The sequence below is a fragment of the Nannizzia gypsea genome, genomic scaffold (genome assembly GCF_000150975.2).
Source record: "Nannizzia gypsea CBS 118893 supercont1.1 genomic scaffold, whole genome shotgun sequence".
NCBI classification, from domain to species: Eukaryota; Fungi; Ascomycota; class Eurotiomycetes; order Onygenales; family Arthrodermataceae; genus Nannizzia; species Nannizzia gypsea.
The window spans coordinates 3,572,070-3,591,237 of NW_003345201.1; the positions used below are offsets into that span (position 1 = coordinate 3,572,070).

At 47.9% G+C, this 19,168-nt stretch overlaps 5 protein-coding genes across 5 annotated transcripts; 3 read left to right on the top strand and 2 right to left on the bottom strand.

The window, feature by feature from the left end:
• Nucleotides 1-346: 346 nt before the first annotated feature.
• MGYG_01306 (hypothetical protein) lies at nucleotides 347-1,849 on the top strand (the record flags this gene model as incomplete). Its single annotated transcript, XM_003177176.1, has 1 exon — nucleotides 347-1,849. One exon carries the CDS (start codon nucleotides 347-349, stop codon nucleotides 1,847-1,849), a length of 1,503 nt encoding a protein of 500 aa, XP_003177224.1.
• An 806-nt stretch (nucleotides 1,850-2,655) lies between these two features.
• Nucleotides 2,656-5,230, top strand: MGYG_01307 (hypothetical protein; the record flags this gene model as incomplete). The annotated part of the gene is made up of 4 exons (XM_003177177.1): nucleotides 2,656-2,807; nucleotides 2,890-3,229; nucleotides 3,296-4,318; nucleotides 4,385-5,230. 4 exons carry the CDS (start codon nucleotides 2,656-2,658, stop codon nucleotides 5,228-5,230), a joined length of 2,361 nt encoding a protein of 786 aa, XP_003177225.1.
• A 2,871-nt stretch (nucleotides 5,231-8,101) lies between these two features.
• On the top strand, nucleotides 8,102-9,645 carry MGYG_01308 (hypothetical protein; the record flags this gene model as incomplete). Its single annotated transcript, XM_003177178.1, has 2 exons — nucleotides 8,102-8,918; nucleotides 9,386-9,645. The coding sequence occupies 2 exons, from the start codon at nucleotides 8,102-8,104 to the stop codon at nucleotides 9,643-9,645; spliced, it is 1,077 nt and encodes a 358-aa protein (XP_003177226.1).
• Nucleotides 9,646-10,656: 1,011 nt separating this feature from the next.
• Nucleotides 10,657-13,236, bottom strand: MGYG_01309 (serine/threonine protein kinase; the record flags this gene model as incomplete). The annotated part of the gene is made up of 1 exon (XM_003177179.1): nucleotides 10,657-13,236. One exon carries the CDS (start codon nucleotides 13,234-13,236, stop codon nucleotides 10,657-10,659), a length of 2,580 nt encoding a protein of 859 aa, XP_003177227.1.
• A 1,664-nt stretch (nucleotides 13,237-14,900) lies between these two features.
• MGYG_01310 (hypothetical protein) lies at nucleotides 14,901-18,359 on the bottom strand (the record flags this gene model as incomplete). Its single annotated transcript, XM_003177180.1, has 1 exon — nucleotides 14,901-18,359. The coding sequence occupies one exon, from the start codon at nucleotides 18,357-18,359 to the stop codon at nucleotides 14,901-14,903; it is 3,459 nt and encodes a 1,152-aa protein (XP_003177228.1).
• Between the last annotated feature and the right edge of the window lie 809 nt (nucleotides 18,360-19,168).

A 19,168-nucleotide genomic window follows, 5' to 3' on the forward strand; every position in this document is an offset into this window, starting at 1 on the left:
CTCGGTAGGAAAAAGGGAAAAACAGGCTGTCACTCCAACCACACGCGACCGCACCAAGGCCAGCAGCCTATCGTGATTCTCGTCTGTATAGTATCATTCTCCTGTACGCATCATATAGTATTTATCTCCGTATATGTGTGTGTTTTTCTCTTCCTTCATTTGTGCAGATATTTTCTGTTTTCTCAGCTTCTCAGCTTAGGCTTTTTGAGCCATCACATTCGTTGTGGCCTTTCACAAAAATTGTTGATATATATATTGTACGAAGTACTAAGCATATATCTCATCCAGGAACGCTTTAAGTGTCTGACCAGACCTAATATTCCAGATTAGAGGAGGAGGACGGAGCATGGCTACTCTGCCCCTACCGCCTCATCGCTCCCTTCTCCATGGGGTCGAGCAGCTGCCGCCATACACTCCCCGCAGAACTCCTCTGAACGACCCCGAGACAGCATCTATACGTTCAGATGCGCCGTCGTACGTCTCCGCTGCTCCGTCATACCATTCCTATCTTCCAGCGTCCCATCGGCGAACGAGTGACGTGCTCACCAGTTCCCCTTCACCGGCTGAAAATCAGCAGCATCAAGCCAGTCTAGAGTCACAGCAGAGCCAGGAACGGCAGACAACTCGAGCACAAGCTTCACACAATCATAGCTCAAGCCGACATGGCCTCCCTCCTACACCTATGTACGCCCGTGGCTTCGAGAATCGCATAGGCCCAACATCCCCTTTCAGCAATTCATCTAACTTCACCGCTCGCTCTATACGCAATACCGCGTCCAGCCTTCGGTCAATATACAACTCGTCGGAATGGGTACCGGTAACAAGCGGCCTGCAGTCGCGCCACTATCGAAATGTTGCAAACAGGCGTGTAACAAGTTCATCCAGCGAAATTAATGCCATATCGAGGTTCATATTCCCAGGCCTTTTCCAGACCACCACGGATATCACGACGTCTAGCATTTCTGAGATGGAAAACCGACCTTCATCAAGAAATGTGGCTATGCCATCTCCCCTCGGACAGGCACATAACTCTTCCACCATCACGCTCGTCCGTTCTCCAACCGAAGAACCATCAGCTGTATCGACTGCAAATGAGACAACTTCACCCACGCATTCTGGCATACACCTCCCACTATCTCCACATGAAGACCCGGATCTGGTTGGTGAAGAAGCTGCCGCTCGCTTCCGGTCTCAGCGGCTTTACATGGCCTCTCAACAGGAGGAGCTGAATCGAGTCCGATATCCAACACCACCTCGAAACCCGGCACAGCAGCAAGACACGCCCAGCCAGCCAGGGTTGGTGTATCAGTACAGTTCATTGGTGTCCCCTGCATCTACTTCAATCGAATTCACACCTTCGCCAGAACAGCAACGGCGAGCTCGTATGACGGGTTCTCCGGTCTCATCTGATAATGTAATACTTCGGTCCAGGCCAAGCAGAGACCGCGTTGAACCCGCCAGGTCTCAAAGTCCAGAAACACAGCAGCTGAATATTCATGCTCTCACACAAATACCAACACGAACGCCTGCTACTGCAGCTGCACCCAATACAACAACTCCACCCAGTACAGAAGCAGAACCCGGCCCAGGCACGACTGCGAGATACAACCGCAGATCTCTAGTCGATCGTGACAGCGTCTTGCGCGCCCAGGAGGCGCAGAACTGGGACTTCATGTTAGCCCAAATGGCAGACGGAGAAGGACGCGAGCGTAGCTGGAAGAGGTATAAGGGACAAGTGGAGAAGCAGATTCATGTTGCGAGACATATGAAGCTAGGGCCTCTTCTCATGGTTGGATGGAGGAGGCGGTTGGAGGAAAGAAGGAAAGCAAAGGCAAGGGCATTTCATTAACGGATATCTCACGGAGCTCGCACCGATTGACTGTTTGGTTTGGACAATTGTTCCCTTTGCGTTTTCGGCTAATACGGTTCTGGTTCCGTTCATGGGTTCATTGTAGGCATTATAAGTTTGTAGGTGGGATATCAGATAGCAGCAAAGCATTTGTTGAATTCACACTCGGTCCATGAATTAACAACTTGGCCATTGCTTGTAGCCGCCCAAAGTATTTTGACTGGCAAACATCGGTGATTCAGTGGGCATCGGACTTGAGAATTTAGATGTCGACAAAATATGCTAGCCCTACATTGATTAGTGTGGTTAATCAGCTCCATTCTAATAGTCTTTGCTATTTACCGCTAGGCCGCCCTATGGATCATAGACCTTCTAGTTAGTACAGCCATCCGAACAGCCCTTAATGTCCAACCTATACCACATCTTTTCCGTAGACGGCTGCTTTCGGTAGCTGTAGGAGCATAGATGATGAGCGAAAAGGAGCTTTGCCGCTAAGCAAACTCAGGGCTGTGGCATAAATAGGAGGCCGAGGATGCCTGTACGGCTTCTGGGCGCTAGAGCAGACGATGGCTTGCGATGAAATCTTCTGCTTGTCGAGATGGGAGTTGAACGTTTGATGTAGGTTAAAGGAGCTCTCCGCCACGTGACCCGAGCCTCCTGCGAGCCTAAGTTGACGCGAGAGATCAGAATTGAAGAACGTACATTCAGCGACCCGTCGATGTTTCTGGGAACATATACGAAGTATACTGGCCCTATGTTACTCCGGGTAGTCACCGGCTAATATCAATATGCGCATTGCCTAGAAGATGCACAAGACTACAAACGGCGAGGGGACGGGGCAACCAGCCCTGGTCGCAGCAGAGGATGCATTGCGTGGGATGAAGAACGACCTCGAGTTCACGCAATGGTATGGTAGTGTTAAGGATGAATTGCTAGAAGCAAGCTACGAAAAGTACCAGTGCGTATTCAGTATATTATTCCTTTCCCAAACGCTTCTTAAACAACCACTGTATAGTTTACTAACGGGCTGGTTTATCTAGATCATGTCTAGACGATCTGGAATCATCGACCTGCCACCTTGACTCTCTACTCCAAGACACCTCACACACTTTGGAAATTCTCTCGAGACTATCACAATCATTTGAGGCAGTGGAGGATCGGACATCTGTCTTTCGGAAACAATGTGAAGGCCTTCTTTCCGCGCGGAACAGAAGTTCGAAATTAGCAGACGAGATTCAGGAGAATCTGGTGCCTTATGACTACTTGGACCCAATATCAAGAAGGCTTAATGCACCAGGAGCTAGCAACTCAGTTCGCTCGAAAGATTTCTCGGATATGCTGAGGCGTCTAGATGAATGTCTAGACTACATGCATGCGCATGTAAGTTAAGGCCTTCCATCATTGCACCGCAATGTTTTGGCGACTAATGCATGCACTCACTCGTAGCCAGAGCATAAAGAGGCAGAAGTATATAGAGCTCGCTATCGCTTACTCCTCACTCGTGCGCTCACGTTAATTCGCGGCCAGTTTGTCTCAACCGTGCGGGACATTTCCTCCGGAGTTACGAAGCGAATTGCCGATCGCCAGCTTAATGATACAACAATGTCCGCCCTTTTATATGCTAAATTCCGTGTTGGTGCCCCGGAGATGAAAGAGATGGGACTCGAAATTCAGAAGCGAGCGGTTCCTCCCCTAGACCCCGAACAAGGCGCCGAAGCAGAGTACCAAAGCCTTCTCAACGAACTCCATATAAACTTTGCAACTTCCCGTGCAAGATTAGTTGTTCCTCTTGTCAGGAAAAGACTAAATGATATTGCAAATGCGCCTAGCACATCAAAGGATCTGGTTGCGTTTGCAAGAACTAGCATCAGCTATGTACGTGGTATATGCCTTGATGAATTTGAATTGTGGGGAGAATGGTTCCATGGGCAATATGGTCTTTATGATTTTCTTGAGGCTATCTGTGAACCACTTTATGACCATCTACGGCCTCGAATCATTCATGACAACAAACTTGTTAGGCTATGTCAGCTCTGCATACTACTCCAAACCCGATATCTAAACGAGCCAGACGAAGACGGAGAGTGCGTGGTAGATCCCAATCAACTAGATTTTGCGCTATTGATCCAACCTGCGCTACAAGATGCGCAAACTCGACTTGTTTTCCTTGCACAGGCTATTTTGCGAGCTGAAATCGAGAGGTTTAAGCCGCGCCCAGAGGACCTTGATTACCCTGCTAAAAATAAACAAACGTCGACCAGTGCGCAAAACACTTTTGCACCAGTGGTTTCAGGAAGGAAGACATCATCAATTGAACCGAAGCTGCCAACTGTTGTGGATGAGGATACGGACTCCCCGGCGGAGAAAGATTCCCAATGGGACTTTACGTCTCAGGCAATGTTTGAAGGGTGGTATCCCACTCTGAAGAAGGCAATTTGGCTGTTAAGTCGCATATATCGCTTGGTTAACGTGGGTAACCCTTGTCTTTTTTCGGTATACATCTTCCCCATTTTGCTAATAGATTTGTTGATATAGTCGAAAGTGTTTGATGACTTAGCCCATCAAATTGTCCACCAAACAACTTTTTCAATTCAACAGGCAGGTACGGAGATCTCTTCCAAAAAGTCTAAACCGGACGGCCTCCTATTCTTGATTAAGCACTTGCTGGTACTGAAACAGCAAATTGTTGCTTTCGATATCGAATTTGTGTCGCCTGATGTATCATTTGACTTCTCCGGAGTAACCAATACATTTTGGGAACTACAAGAGCGTGGAGGACTCTTCAATACCCGAACTTGGATGCAGCTTGTAGGAGGCGGCCTTCTACCCCAGGTAGTGGAGAATATGTTGGACGCCAAAGTTGAGCTCGACGGTACACTTCGAACAGTAATCAATGATTTCACCAATACGTTCGCAACCAGAATGACTTCTGGTTTACCCCAAGTATCGGGCAAAACATTGACACCGACATTATCCCAACAAATCCAAAAAGGAGTCTTAACTATGCGTCATTCAATTGAGGAGGAAGTACCTAATTTACGTCGGTTACTAGACGATTATCTCGAAGACAAAAGAACAAAAGAAACGCTTGTCAGTGCTGTACAGGATAATGTCATCCAGCTTTATGAAGACTTTTTGGAAGCATACGCTGCAACTGAGGCTGGCAAGAGTCAGCCTGGTAGAAAGAACCCTGGAAGACCAGCGGCTTCTGGGGAACTCTGGGATATCGAAAAGTTCGGAGATTGGACTGACTCTATCTTCAGGCCTAAGATTGAAGTTTATGAGAGTGATCATGATGATGAAAGCCAGGATGATGGATCAGAGGAGGAGAATGGGGAGTATGATAGTGGCAGCAATCATGAAGAAGACAATAGTACTTAGCACATCTTACAGAATTAGTCTAGATATGAGAAAATCGAGCTTTCAAACCTGAACTACTGTAGGGGGAATATGCAAGCATAATTTGTTACGACGTCTCTTCTAAATGACTTACAAATTACGTAGGAAGGTAAAAATGCAACACAGATGATAGTTTCAATGTGAGTGTCAAAGTAATGCGCTATATTAAATCCACAATACATAAACTATTCCATACAACAATGCACGCACACTCTAGCGCCGGAATCTCTAGTCCATCAAGTGCGCCGTACGCCAAGCAGAATCAAGTTGCAAAAGATATTTCAAAACCCAGACAGTCTAAAGGAGGTGCTTCGAGCGATGCTTCCTTGAGAAGCATCATATACCATTGGATAAGGGGTATTTTAATAACCATAAAATCACAGTACCCTCTCACATTAATACTGCACAACCGTTCCCGCCGTCATCTATCATCATACTAGACATATGACTCGCCCGAGACTGATGGGAACCTCGATCCCTGTAAAGGTGAGTTAACCGCTATTCTGCTGTTTTGCAGGACTGGGTAGAAGGGTTAAACTCACAAGTCGTACGGATAGTTGAATAGCGCCTTCTTAGGTATACATTGGGCAATTGTTGGGAATGGGTTGGCTCATGTGCATAACGTGGCCCGCTGTCCAATCGCACAAACCGAGGACGTTGATGAGAGCCTGGATGGTTACTTTTGAAGCGTACTTCTGGCCAGGGCCTGGGATGCGCGGTTCCACAAGATCTTTCTTCACGCCTTTCAATGGTAAAGCTTTGAGTCTCCAATTTTGTTGTGATCCAAATTTGGCACATTGCAGTAGAAGTGTGCTGCACGGGGCCGTTTGGTAGAATAGGTGACGATAAGTCGAACACCGGCAAAATGACTGTAATTAATCGCCTAATAGTCTCTCTAAGTTTCGGATATTCTTGATTAATGATATTTGTTAGGGCCCGGGCGTGATAAATAGATATGGGTATTTAGCTGGCTAGAGTGTCACCGGCACTTTCAATAGCCCTTGGTTGATGTGAATTGAATAACAACATTGGTTGGAGGTATAATATGCTAGGTCATAGAGGGGGATACAATGGCATTTATATGCATTCGTAGTGAATGCTATATTATTGCATGAAATCACACGGCAGGGTCTTATCGCCAGGCAGACGCCACAGTCACCAAGGCATCATTTTATGTCCTTCCGTATAGGGTAAGGTTTGGCATTCCTGCTTGATTGATTGGAATCCAGCATCCCGCCATGATGGTGGCCTACAAGCCTGCCGCAACAAGCCAGGGGTTGAAAGGCTGCTAACGTGCATCACCCTCTTATAGGTAAGGCCTAAACGCGGGACACAGCCACATATGTTCCTAACAAAGCATCAATGACGTGAGTCTGGGTATATTTTCCAATGCATCCTCGGACCGGGCAGGAGGCAGGGGAATGTAGGATCAATCCATCTGAGCAGGCTAGATTTAAGCGCCAGTAACTAGCCACAGCTCACTAATTAGTCAAGGGCTCAGCCAAAGGAGCCTGGTAACTCAGCCACAGGCCCCATCATGCGCATTGGAAAAAGGTCTCTCCCCTCTTAAAATGACTGGTTCAGAAGGAGCAAAAATCGGAGACGTGACTTTCTACAACAATAGTCTCGTGTAGGCGAGGCGTCTTTTGCCGATTCTCAATAGAATATGTGGCTCATTATATGGTAGAACAACGGTCTTCGAAGCGCTTGTGGATGGAGTTTTATGCAAGTCGAAACAAGCTTATTATATAATCAATTGTTATGCGAGATGTGCACGGATATTTCCTAATACGGTTAGTTTCCGAGATGAAAGTTAATGACGAAATAGGACAGTTTTTAGCGTCACTTCTACGGAGTACCTATATATTTTCTTTCACTTCTCACTCCTTCTTCAGTTTCTCCTTTTTCTTTCTCACTTTCCTTACCTTGTCATGTCTGCGAGTCAACAGGATTTCTTTCCGAATCGTTATACTGTCCTTTCAAAAGCCCAGAGTCACTCGCTAGAAATCATTTTATCATCTGTTGGGATATTCCACTTTTGCTACGGCTCGCACACATTAGGCAAGGTATCCTTGGGGCATTAGGCCTTTTTGTCCCTTGTAGTTCAACACTGCTTATATTGGCTGACTGAGCCGCAAAGATGCTGTCCATGAACCACACGAAAGAAATGGCCTCTGAGATGATTGTCGTGTCCCCAACTGCCAGCGAACCTTCGCATAGTATCAGTGGCAGGCGTATTACACCACGGTCTGAGCGAACAATTTCTAAACAAATCACGTTTATTTCGCCTTTGGGCTCATTTCCAAAAGTACCCTCTAGCCGTGTCAGTTCTCACTTATTCACTCCATCAAGGCAGCTTTTTCCCGGTGGGGAGGCATCTATAGGTTTGCTACCCCGCGATACCATCCCTCTGCTACATCATGCTAACATTGTTATAGATGAGAGAGGGACAATATGCCCTGGGCACACGCACCCTGAGATACCTCCATGGAGGCACCAACTTGCAGGCAGACCGTTCCCGCGACAAATCATCATTGACTTTGACCTCAGAAGAGACGCAGTCTTTGATAAAAAAAAAAAGGCTGGAATTTTTGACGACATAATTCCCTCTACTATATACGTTATGTTTGATGGGTGGTTTTAATCTTCCAACTGGCCTCACTCCCGCCTAAACCTTGGCCGAAGAAAATAGCAGGGGTTCCCTGCTGTTTTACGACAGTTGAGGGAGACCATGGGCCAAGCCCTCCAATCGACCGTTCAAGCTTCTCACACATCCGCATCTCACATCACTTAAACTATTCGGGCGATGAATTCAAGGAAGAGGCACTGTTTCAAGTTGCAAAGACGCATTTTATGGAGATTGGTGTAAGCATAACCGAGATCCAGTTCAGGGGAAGGTTCATTGTCATAGTACTTGAATTCCGCGATTCGGATATATCTGTGCTACCACAGTTGATAGCCCGGTGTAATTGTTTCTATTTATATGATGACGAAATGGGCCGGCCTTCTAACCAGTCTGCCCTACGGCTTCTTGAACCAGTGCCGGGGAATCCAGATGATAGCGAATATGATAACTTGCGTCCTGGAGTCATGCTCAGCTCAGGAAAACACCCTACCGAGGGACGGGAGCTGCTTACTTCGTCGGGAGTTTTAGTCCAGGACGACAATGGATATCAATACATGACTTGCGCATCACATGGTTTTCCGTATGGAGGAAGGGTGTTCCATCCAAATGCCAGCAGGCAAGAGATTGGAACTGTCATAATAAAGCTCACGCATATAAACATTGCCCTAGTTCAACTTGACAATCAGATCTCCTATACCAATGAAATTTTCGAGAACACAGTAGTTCCAGGTCCGTCCGTCCGACTACAACGCTTTAATACTGACGAAGAAAATCGTTGCAGAGCAGGAAGTGACATTTTCATTAACAGTCCATTCACCGGGTATATTGAAGGTACACAGGGTATGCGAGCCATGTGTCGTGCCCCAACCGGCAACCCTCGTAAACCTGAACAAGTATGGATTAAAACTCGGTGGGATTATATGGGCCAGGGCTCAAGTGATACTCTTGCTGATGGAATTTGTGGCTCCGCGCTCTGGAACGATAGGGGAAATGTGGTTGGGTTTTTCAGACATGCACCAAAATCCGGTCATTTTCTTGGCTGGTGTATGTCGATATCTAGTAGCGAGTTGGAGGCGAGAGGTTTCTCAATCGTTTGGTGTGCACCTGTTAAGTGGCTATTGTTATTCCAAGACCCCCCTCTCTCCTTTATTTTATAAGAACAATAAAAAACACTGACGACCTGTTCTAGTTCAAGTTCTGCTTCAAAATTCTGGACGAGAGAGACGGTCTGAGGTTAGAAAGTGAAAGGTAGCTTCCAAGATAACCTGCTCTCTCATGTCATCTTCTTAGTGTTCATCGACGGGCAAAGGCCGTTAGGGGGAAATGACCGGAGAATTGTTCAAATAACTTAGCTAGTGATGGAATTTTGCCATCCTGTCTTGTTACCAAGGTTAATCGAGCCGCCTTCCAGTCCAAATAAACAAACTTTCCATTTCATATAGTTACCAACTGCCAGATTTCTATACAATAATGCTGCATGGTTTCTGCTTACATCGTTAACTAACTATTAGGTCTTCCCACCCAGGCATCTCGGACTTTTAGTAAAGCCAGTCGGCTAAGCGAGGATGCAAAGATAGGATCCTTTCGGTCTCGGATTATGAACATCGGCCTCCTAGACATGCCAAAACTGCACCCCAGCTATGCCTGCAGATCAATGACGTCGAGGCCGGCATGTCCACAGACACAGCGGCCCGAGGACTGTCAAAGAACACAGGGCAAGATAAGGAATCTCTTTAAGCCCGAAGGGTCCGCACGGTCGGACACCGGGTGATTAGTCGTCATATCAATGACTTTCAAGTGGTTGTCCGTTTGTCCTTTCACCCCGGCCGCTTCCCGCTACTCGCACCCCGGGCCCATTAAGTACCTTTCGTGATGCAAACCACATGCATACATAAGTTTCCTCGATCTTCTGAACATGCAGTTTGCGGGGGAGGGTGAGCCAGGGTTCCCCGGAGCTATATCCGTATCGGGCAAAGTCTCTGAGGCCGCAGAAAGATGACGAACTTGCTTATCTTTCATAATTCGGATGGCCGAAGAAGGGTACAGAGGAACCGCTCATATGCTATATATTGGAGTTCTACAGGGCAAGTCTTTGCTCGGCTAAATGAGGGCTACGTGGAAGAAAGGGCTATATTGCGGATACTATTCCGTACTGCCTTCCTTGGATTTGCTCTCGCATGAGACTTGCTGTCTACCGAGGAAGATACATAGAGCATACGTACTGTTCATGCAGTTATATATCTTTCCACACGTCGATCCCCGTATCTCCTGCCCGAGAAGCCCAAAGGATGTTCGATTTTCACAGGGGCCAGGATAGTATCTGAGTATCAAGAGAGTCTGCAAGATTACGGTATCCCTGAAGGTTTGGGAGATAAGAAGTTGGCGTCTTGACTTAAAAAAAAACAATCGTCATCGAACATACAGAGCAAAAGGTGTTTGAGAAATGCTTCACTAATTAACTATATATGGGTATCAAAATAGTCTCATCCAAAGCGCACATGTGATTATAAGCCCATCACCATCACATAAAGTAGATATATAGATAAAAGTAAGAAATGAAAAAGACATCGGTGTCTTGTCTAAGGGAAACAGGCCGTAAACAGATTAAGGTATCGAGATTCCCAAGGTACCGGTAGGAAAAGCCAGCTTCCCATATAAACTCATGTCTAACCGTGAAACACCAGTACATGAAAGTGTCACCTCGCAAGAAATGCTCCGTCGTAGAGAAGAATATAAACAAAGAGAGTCGTAGATTGGCTATAGATTCGGACACTAGACCGTCTCAAACCGGCGGGGGAGTTCGAAAGCCAGATCGGCCGCGAGAAAAGTTCATGAAAGCCCTTTTCTTAATGGTAAGGCCAGAGACCGAAGAGCCATAGCCCGTGGAGGGCCGCGAGGAAGTTAATAGAGAGAATCTTCCTGTGATTCCGTCGACAGGAGATGTGTTGCCACTACTGCCACCATGATTGCTATCAAAGCTACTGTTGCTCCTTCTGCGGTTAAAGAAATTGTCGGGGTCGCTCCTAGGGACAAAGATCGGCTCCTGGTTTGGGCCAGTATTGGCGCGAGGGCGATTGGGATGACGAGGAGGTATCATGGGCCTGCTCTCCAGACCATCTCCTTCGATTGACCTGTCCGGGCAGGAGTGTTGTAGTGGGGATGAAGTATGGGAAGTCGTGGGCTTCGAGTTAAATAATGATGATACCCGGCTGGGTACATACCAAGGGTGGGACGTGGGGACTGGGAGTGGTGGAAGGCTCTTCTGGCTTTGGATGTGCAAATCTTCCATCATCTCATCGATTATCTCAGCAGAGACATTGCCAGGGTGCATACTCTTATCATCAAACTCACCTCCGTTGTTGTTGACAATATGCACGTTCCATGGTTTTTGTAAAGTAGGCGGTGCAGGTGTGGTAGGGGTAGCTATATTCAACGGAGTACCGTAAATGGAAGAGGAGCCCGCGACGGAGTCCTCTGTGTAAAGCGAAATAGAGCCGTTGCTGAGACCGGTGTAGGCATCAGTTTCGGCACCACCAAGTTGTGCGGAGGACTCAGTATATGTAGTGTTAGGAAGGCTACTGCCATCCTGACTAGCCTTGTCATCGATTGCATAGCAGCTGTAATCTTCGGGGAATGCTGGCATAGGAGGTATTTGTATATCGCTCTCTACACTCATGTCGAAGGAGTGAAGGCTTCCAATTATACCACCGGATTGCTTAACCTGGCAGTGCGGTTGAGTAGAGCCGAAGTCAATCTGTAATATGGCCATTGCAAATTTATCGGCAACGTAAGAAGCGCGTGGTCGATATTTAGGGTCCCTGGCAAACATCTCCTTTGCAGTCTCTAATATTGGGTCGACTGCATGGAAATAAGATTCAGATTGTTTGGCGGCATCCTTCTCAAGGATAGAAATCCAAGAAAATATCTGTCGCGTATTTTGATCCAGGTGAAAAGAGGTATCGTTCGTAGATCGGACTGATGCCTTTGTCCGGCTCGTACAGCCGCGATGCTGAGCAAATGCTGATTGCTTCCGCTTGCATAAATGAGTAACTATATCAAGAATAACGGCGGCCAGAGAGAAGACGTCAGAGGCCAAAGGTAGTTGTTCAGCTGAGTAACAATGGGAATTGTTAGGGATAGTTTGCGGAGGCGATGAGAAGGTTGCGCTTTGGTTAGATCCATGTGTGCTGGTAGTTGATGTCGAATGTGCATAGGATGCTCTTTTCCTGGATGGGCCGACACTCGAGAAGTCAGAGGAGGATCCCCAGGAAGTAAGTCTGCCTCGTGAATCGTACGAGCTCTTTTGCGGCGCCAGAGGAGAAAAGGAGAGATTGTCGGTGCGGGTTAAGGCGTTCTTGGTGCCGCCGGGAGGTTGCTGCCAGGTACAATGTTGGTTTGACCATTGCTCTGGTGCAGCGTACTCGTATGTTTCGGCAAACTCCTCCTTTCTCAGGCCAACAAGCAGGTCGTGAACATCGAATAGGCCTAGGTATATGTGCATTTTGGCATCAATAAGAATATTTGATGGTCGGATAGCTCCATGAGCGTAGCCCTGCTCGTGCAACCAGGCGAGGCCGCTGGCTAAGCAATTTGGCCAATTCACGAGCCATCTTTTCTGCTCTAGTTTTGAGAACTTTCGCAAAGCGGATGTGTGTCTGTCATTGATAAACGACCGTAGGTTGCATTCAGGGAGGTGGAACAGCACATTGACTGTGCTCTCAGCTGTATATGTGCCAAAAATTGATAGAATGTGTTCATGAGAGAAGCGCTCTAAAGACCTGACCTCCCTCAGGACATCCGACTCACTTAGGAAGTGAGATGCAGTATCCTCGCCAATCGCGATCCTCAGGCGGAGGTATTCCTTGATCTCAATCCCAGGAAGAGAGACCTTTTCAACAGGCAGTCTATCAGACAGCACGACGGCGGGTCGTTCCTTGCAAACGTCAACTGGTATAATTTCATCTTCATCGTATGTAATATGCTGTCCGGCTTCAATTCCTCTCGCTAAGAACCGATTCTGAATTTCAACGAATCTCCAATTCAAGAAAAGGTCTTCGCGATCGGGAGAAAGCCGAAGGAGTTCTGCCTTGTTAGAGTCGAAGGGGAGATCTGAATCATCATATGTCTCATCCACTAGGCGAAATATGCGACTCGGTACCTCGATTTCCACTAGGATTAAGAAGAGCCTGCGACCTCGTTGTAAGATCCAGTCGATATAAGTGTCGTCCGTTAATCCTTCGCCAAATGCGATCTTACTGTTCAGGCGTTGATGGAGGATGGGGTCCACATGCTTCAGTACAAATTCTCGCGTGACTGTGAAGTCTATCTTCGCCTCCGTCCATAGAGCAGGTGCAGGGCCCATGATTCCTCCCGTTCCAGCGCGGACACTGTCAAATTCTTTCTCTTCTAATAGTAGATGTATATCGAGGGTTGCATAATTCTTGTTGTTTCCATCGCTCTCTTCCGGTAGTAACTAGCTATGTATGATCGAATATTAGGATGTCCAGGGGGACAAAAAAAGAAAGAAATAGCGATCTCAGTTGATCAGTCGTTGGGTGAAAAGTCATGGCCAAGGAGAGGAGACAAGTGAAAATAGGGGAGTATCACTGTATATCTAGTCAATGGTACGGAGTACCGAGTGATCTCTCCCCCACAGTCACATTTTGCATGAGCAAACGCTTTGTAAGTGGCCAGCCAATTGCTGAGATGCATCGGAAAGACGACACTAGAATGGCAGGGATTAGCCCAATTCTGGAGTTTCGACCGGGCTGAGCAGGGGGGCCTGGCTGACAAGTGGATATCTTCCCCGGTGGGATCTGTGTTGCCCACATGAAAGGACCTTGTTCATCCGCGCTCTGGCTTGCCGGGCTTTTCCTTGTTTGTTCTCCTGTGCCCCTGCCAGTGCTTTTAATAACATGATAGCTAACGTCCTAATTGGTGGCGCCTTGCATGCATGACGGGGGGAGAAATGTCAAGTTCCATTCCTCCATCCCGTCAAAGGAAGAGAAAGAAGAGGGGGTTTGTTCGAGAACAGAACACACGGGAACAATTCTAGAAAAAGAACTGCTTGTGTGGTTGCCCCATGAAACAGCGGGCGAAGCGAGCTAGTCAAGGAGCAAGACGAAAAAAGCGTGTGATCAGACACGATGGTGTTCTCGTACCACTCGTTCCTCCGCCCCAGCTATAGCGCCATGCCCATTATACGGATCGATGGAAATATCTGGATCCTGCGTCATCGGAGAAGGCGGCAACTGTCGCAAGAAAGTAGTGGGGAATCCTGGACGGCTTAACTAAAGCTGTGGTCGCGGGCCCTTGAAGGCGCTCAGAGAGGCGAAAACGGCTGGCGAGTGGTCTTTTCACCCCCTAGATAACCGAGCTTCTCGTCCCGTTGTATTGTATCTGCCAATAACAAATACGAGGTTGCGTACCCAGATGGATGTCGACATGGTCTTTCGCCTATCGCAGACAGGCTGTCCCCTGGCTAATCTCTACCTTCGTTTGGGCTTCTTCTGCTTCTTTTTCTTTTCCTGTTCCACCCCCCGTTTGCATGGCCGTTTTGATCTCCACATCGCCCATCGTTGGAAAATTTGCTAGCGGAGACGGTGTCGTACGACCTTACACTCAAAGAAGCAATAAACCAACAAACCGTGGCTGACATGTATTGAATATCAAGCCAGAGTCAGGAGTCGATCACATCGTGTCGATACATTCCAGCCAGCCAGCCTAAGAGGAACAGATCCTTCATCGCTCAAGGATAGCCGGCAATAGTCAGAGAGACCGGAAAAATAAGAGACGTTCAAGATAATCCGCTATTGGGTAACTAATTAGTTATATATATACCAAAAGAAAAACATCCAGTCACCAACAGTTAGTTCGGCCCTGTAACTAAACGCTAACCAAATCATGCAATTCCTGCCCAACCCAAGGGATATCGAGGGCAACGCCAAAACATCCTTTCCAATCCAATCCAACAAAAACATACGGTAATTCTGTGCATAAACTAGCAGCCAATAAAAATAACGCCAATCAATGGTGCAGCTGGAGGTGCGGTTGTTGCTCCTTTCTCTGCCTCCGTATCTGCTCTCCAACGATGATACTGAATAACCTCCATAGGATATCTTCTTCACTCCATTCCATCTTTCCATCGCCTCCATGTCGGAGATCATCTGCAATTAAATTCTGGCGAAATCGTTCAACAATCATCAGCTGGATCTCTGTGACCTGACGACGGTGCTGGCCGTCTGCAGACCACATCCACTGGCCAACCATCTCATCCCGGTCATTTGTGGGATAGTACTTGAACTTCTCTGGTCGCATCTTCGCTTCTCGATAGATTTCGCGAAGTTCCACATAGTGATCGTCAGTAAAGTACCCTGAAATCGCGAGTGGTTTGACAAATGTGTGTCTTTCTGGATTTTTGCCTTTCGCACGACCCTGACTCTGGCTCCTGGCCGGAGGCTGTGTAGCAGGGGCAGCAATCTCAGAATTAGAAATCGAGCCAACGTCTTGCTGGGGTTTTCCGGTAGGCCTGTGTTTCGAAGATTTTGTGGGAGCAGGGGTGCTGGTTAGCCATGCTGGTGCAAGGTTGCTGGTCAATTTGTTAAACCATGTCACCGTGGATGTCTGCTCCGGGGGGTCTGGGATTGAAGGGCTAGTGATGTCACTTTCAGCAATTTCATTTTCCGACCCCTCTTCTTCGCGCACTTCCACGTAGACATCGCTTTCAGAAAGAGCTTCTTCCTGAACGACATTCGCGCCCTGTAATACATCGTCCCGGTCGCGCGGCAGCACTGGAGCGTTGCTGGCTTGTCCTTCAGACTGGGTATATAAGGGTTGGCTAATATTTTCTCTATCCTCTTCTGGATTGAATTTCTCTTGGTCCGTTTTGGTGTGCTTGTTTCGTGATCCTGCTGCCTCTTCAGGTCCACGGCTATTATGTCGAGGTACAGTCTCTAAAGTTTCCCGCGGATGGTGATGCTGTGGATTTCCCATACTTGACCGCTTGAAATTCCCCTCATAGAATCGAATCGTGGCGCTGTCTGGAGTCCCGAGTAATGGCGACAGGGATGCATCCGTATCCCTGTACTGATCCATCTTCGACTTACCAACAGCCAATTTGGGAAAAGCGTCTCCGCCGCCGGAGAGGTCTGGAAGAGGGACACTTTCATAATCGTCCGTTGCGCTATAAACCTCTTCTTCCGTCCCAGCCCGAGGACTTGGGAAGCCAAGCCTGCGCGGTTGAGGTAGTTCTTTGCGCGCAGTATCAGATAACGATGGGGAATTGGCTTGGGCTTTGGGCTCACGAGCCGCTTGCTGCCAAATGTCAGTCTCATCCCCGTAATCAGCCTCCGCTTCCTCTTCCCCTATACCTTGACTGTCAGCCAGGACTTGTTCATCTCGCTGCTCAGGATTGCTCTGCGTGCGACTGTTCACCGCCCCCGTGTCAGCCACACGCTGCCTCTCTCCTTCATCACTATCAATAACAATGACTTGGCTCTCATTGGCCATTTCGATCTGTCGGCTAATAGCTTCCCTTTCGCGGCGCCATTCAGCTTCACGCCTGGCCATCAATGAGTCCATTGAACTATCCTCTGGGTTTTCTTCTGCTAGGTAAGTCTCCTGGCGTGGGCCTTCTGTAATCTCTTTTTCCTGATTTTCAGGGGCAGACGTTGGCGCTGGCTCGAATCCTTGAGATGCGCCACCTAACTCCGGGTAAACCACGTTTTGGCTTGGCCGCATAGATATTATCTCCTGCAGCCTAGTGCTCTCCCGTGTTACGGGTAGCTCTCGCTGCTTTCTGTTCGGTTGACGGAGTCTTTTCGCAAGCTGCTCTCCAAACCGTAACCCTGCACGTAGCTCTCTCCTAGTCTCCATGTTGAAATCTTGGAATAGATTGTCTAGCCTCCGCCGTGTGGCCGCCATATCGTCGGCAGTGTCTGTGTTCGGGCTTGAGAATGGAGTTTGGAGGTTACCACTTTGTCGCCTGCGATCTAGAAGGCCATGGAGAGCAATTCCAGCCCGTATTACGCGACATAATCGAGCCAAGGGACGCCTTTTAGGGGGTATAATTTCAGGTGCAGGAGCAGGGGCAGGGGGAGGTTGAGCTATTGAACGGGGATGGTTGAGCCGTGGGGTGCGATGAAGTCTAGAGGTCATATCTCTTGGTGATGATTGTTGGAGGGAGGAGATAGCTTCGTATAATTGGCTATGCGGACGTTTAGAAGATGACTGGGTAGCGGGAATGTTAGGCGATAACTCAGCCGTCGAGGTAGGTTTCGGGGAAATTTGCTGCATTGTCCGGGGTGTTGCATGGGATTTTGGTGTCCTCGTTCGGCTGGCCTGGTTTTCAACTATTTGGCGTAGTCGCTGTCTGGCTGAGGGTAAGGTATTGAGCGAGACCATGCTGAATCCCTCGCTTTCCATAATTGAGTCAAACTCACGATGTTCATCTGTTGGATCTGTTCTGGCAGCATGGGTTGTAGGTTTTTCTAGCGTTTCGTCTATCAAAGAAGATGAGGTTGGTGTTGGATATATTCGTTTGAGCCGAGGTGTACGACCAGCGTTTGTGACGTTGACAGAAGATGGAGCCGTCTGAGTAGCAGAGATCTTGGGATTTTCCAGCGACATCAGATCTTTCCTTTTGTCTAACGATGTGATTCCAGTTTCATTTGCTGAAAGCTGCGGTGGCCTAGGGTCCAGCATTTCAACATGATCTCCCATAAAACTGTCACCGTCACCATCGTCACCGTCATCCATATCTCCATCGGCTGCTAGGTCCAAGAAAACATCTCCAAAATCCTGAGTCGGCTCGTCTAAATCTTGTTGAAAGGCATTATCCTCCACGCTTGGCATAACATCTTCTACCATCTCTGCGCTCTCTTGGGCCTCAGTAGCTTGTCCATTCTCAACTGCAACTGAGGCGGCTTCTATAGATGTATCGCCCTTTTTACGCCCTGGAGTAGGAGGTCTTTCTGCAATCTCAGTCCTGCTCTTTCGTCGCCGGCGCCTCTTCGGTGTTGGTTCGGTCGATGAAGTTCCCTTTAAAGGGACTTTCACTGTTTTACCATCGACCCAGGGCCCGAGTCGCTTTTGCTTCGTAGTACGAGCCCCGTCTTCTTCGTCTTCTTGTTCAGCTTCAACTGTGACCCGTATACGCCATGGACTGATATTTCCGTCTGACTGCAAGATAGCCTTGGTAGGGGACAGCGACCTCCGGTCAAAACGCGTGGCTTTCGAATTTCCCGATGGTGTGGAGGGCAGTATAATATCTTCTAATCGTATTGTTTGACTGTTTTTCTTCGCGCTCTTCTTTGGAGACTGGTAGCTCTTCCGGTGTAGCGGTGGCCGCCCCCGTCGTGGGGTTACGCCCTTTTGCGGTGACATGATTCGTTGAGGGAACGGCTTTTTGGCGGACGAGAGGAGGTATTCCGGGTCGCCTGGGTATCCCAAAGGATCTGGAGAGGAGGTACTGCTTCGAGAGGCCATAGTCGACACTCCTAGGTCTGTTCGTCTATCCCGGCGCCGTCATGCGCCTTGTCGCAAGGTGGTGTATCGCAGCGCTTTGGTAAACAAAAAGTCATGCTTTGGCCTCGAAAGAACCCAAATGGTAGCCGAGGCACCTATAGCTTTTTTGCACTGTCTGTCTTTTTTTAGAAGAGCAAAACCACTGTCTTAACAAAGCAGCCTACCTGTATACCAACTCGTCTGTCTGCTTCTTCTTCTTCTTCTTCTTCCTCGACCTTAAACTCCAAATGTTGATTGTTGATTGACGTTATTAGTCATCATTCCACTAGCTGAAAAAGGAAATCTGTTTATTCGGCTCGGAAGAATATTTATACGGGATAATGGGTTCAAGCGCAAATGATCTAGCCTAATACAGCTGATTTTACGTCGATCTTTTGCTTGTTTGCATTATGTCATCATGTTCTTTTTGTGTTTATCTCGTTGATATCAACGACGACGTCAGAAAATAGCTAACAGAAGAAGGCGAAATGCTGGTAAGATGCTTCCGGTGAAAGTATAATAGACACAAATTTTTGCCTGTGTACCACTGAAACTACTACTAGGCTCTTTGAATTGGAGATGGCTTGATGCCACATGGTCGTGATGTGCTGATGGATGTCACATTGACAGGAAGGATCTCCGCATAGAGTTGCGTCATAAGGATACATTCAATAGATGGAATGGATAGCTTCGCCAGACCATGGAACAGTTTTCACGATATTAAGAAGTGCCGTATCAAAGAGTGCTTGGAGAGGAAAACTAGGGGATCTCGAGCTAGAACTGTGCTCAAC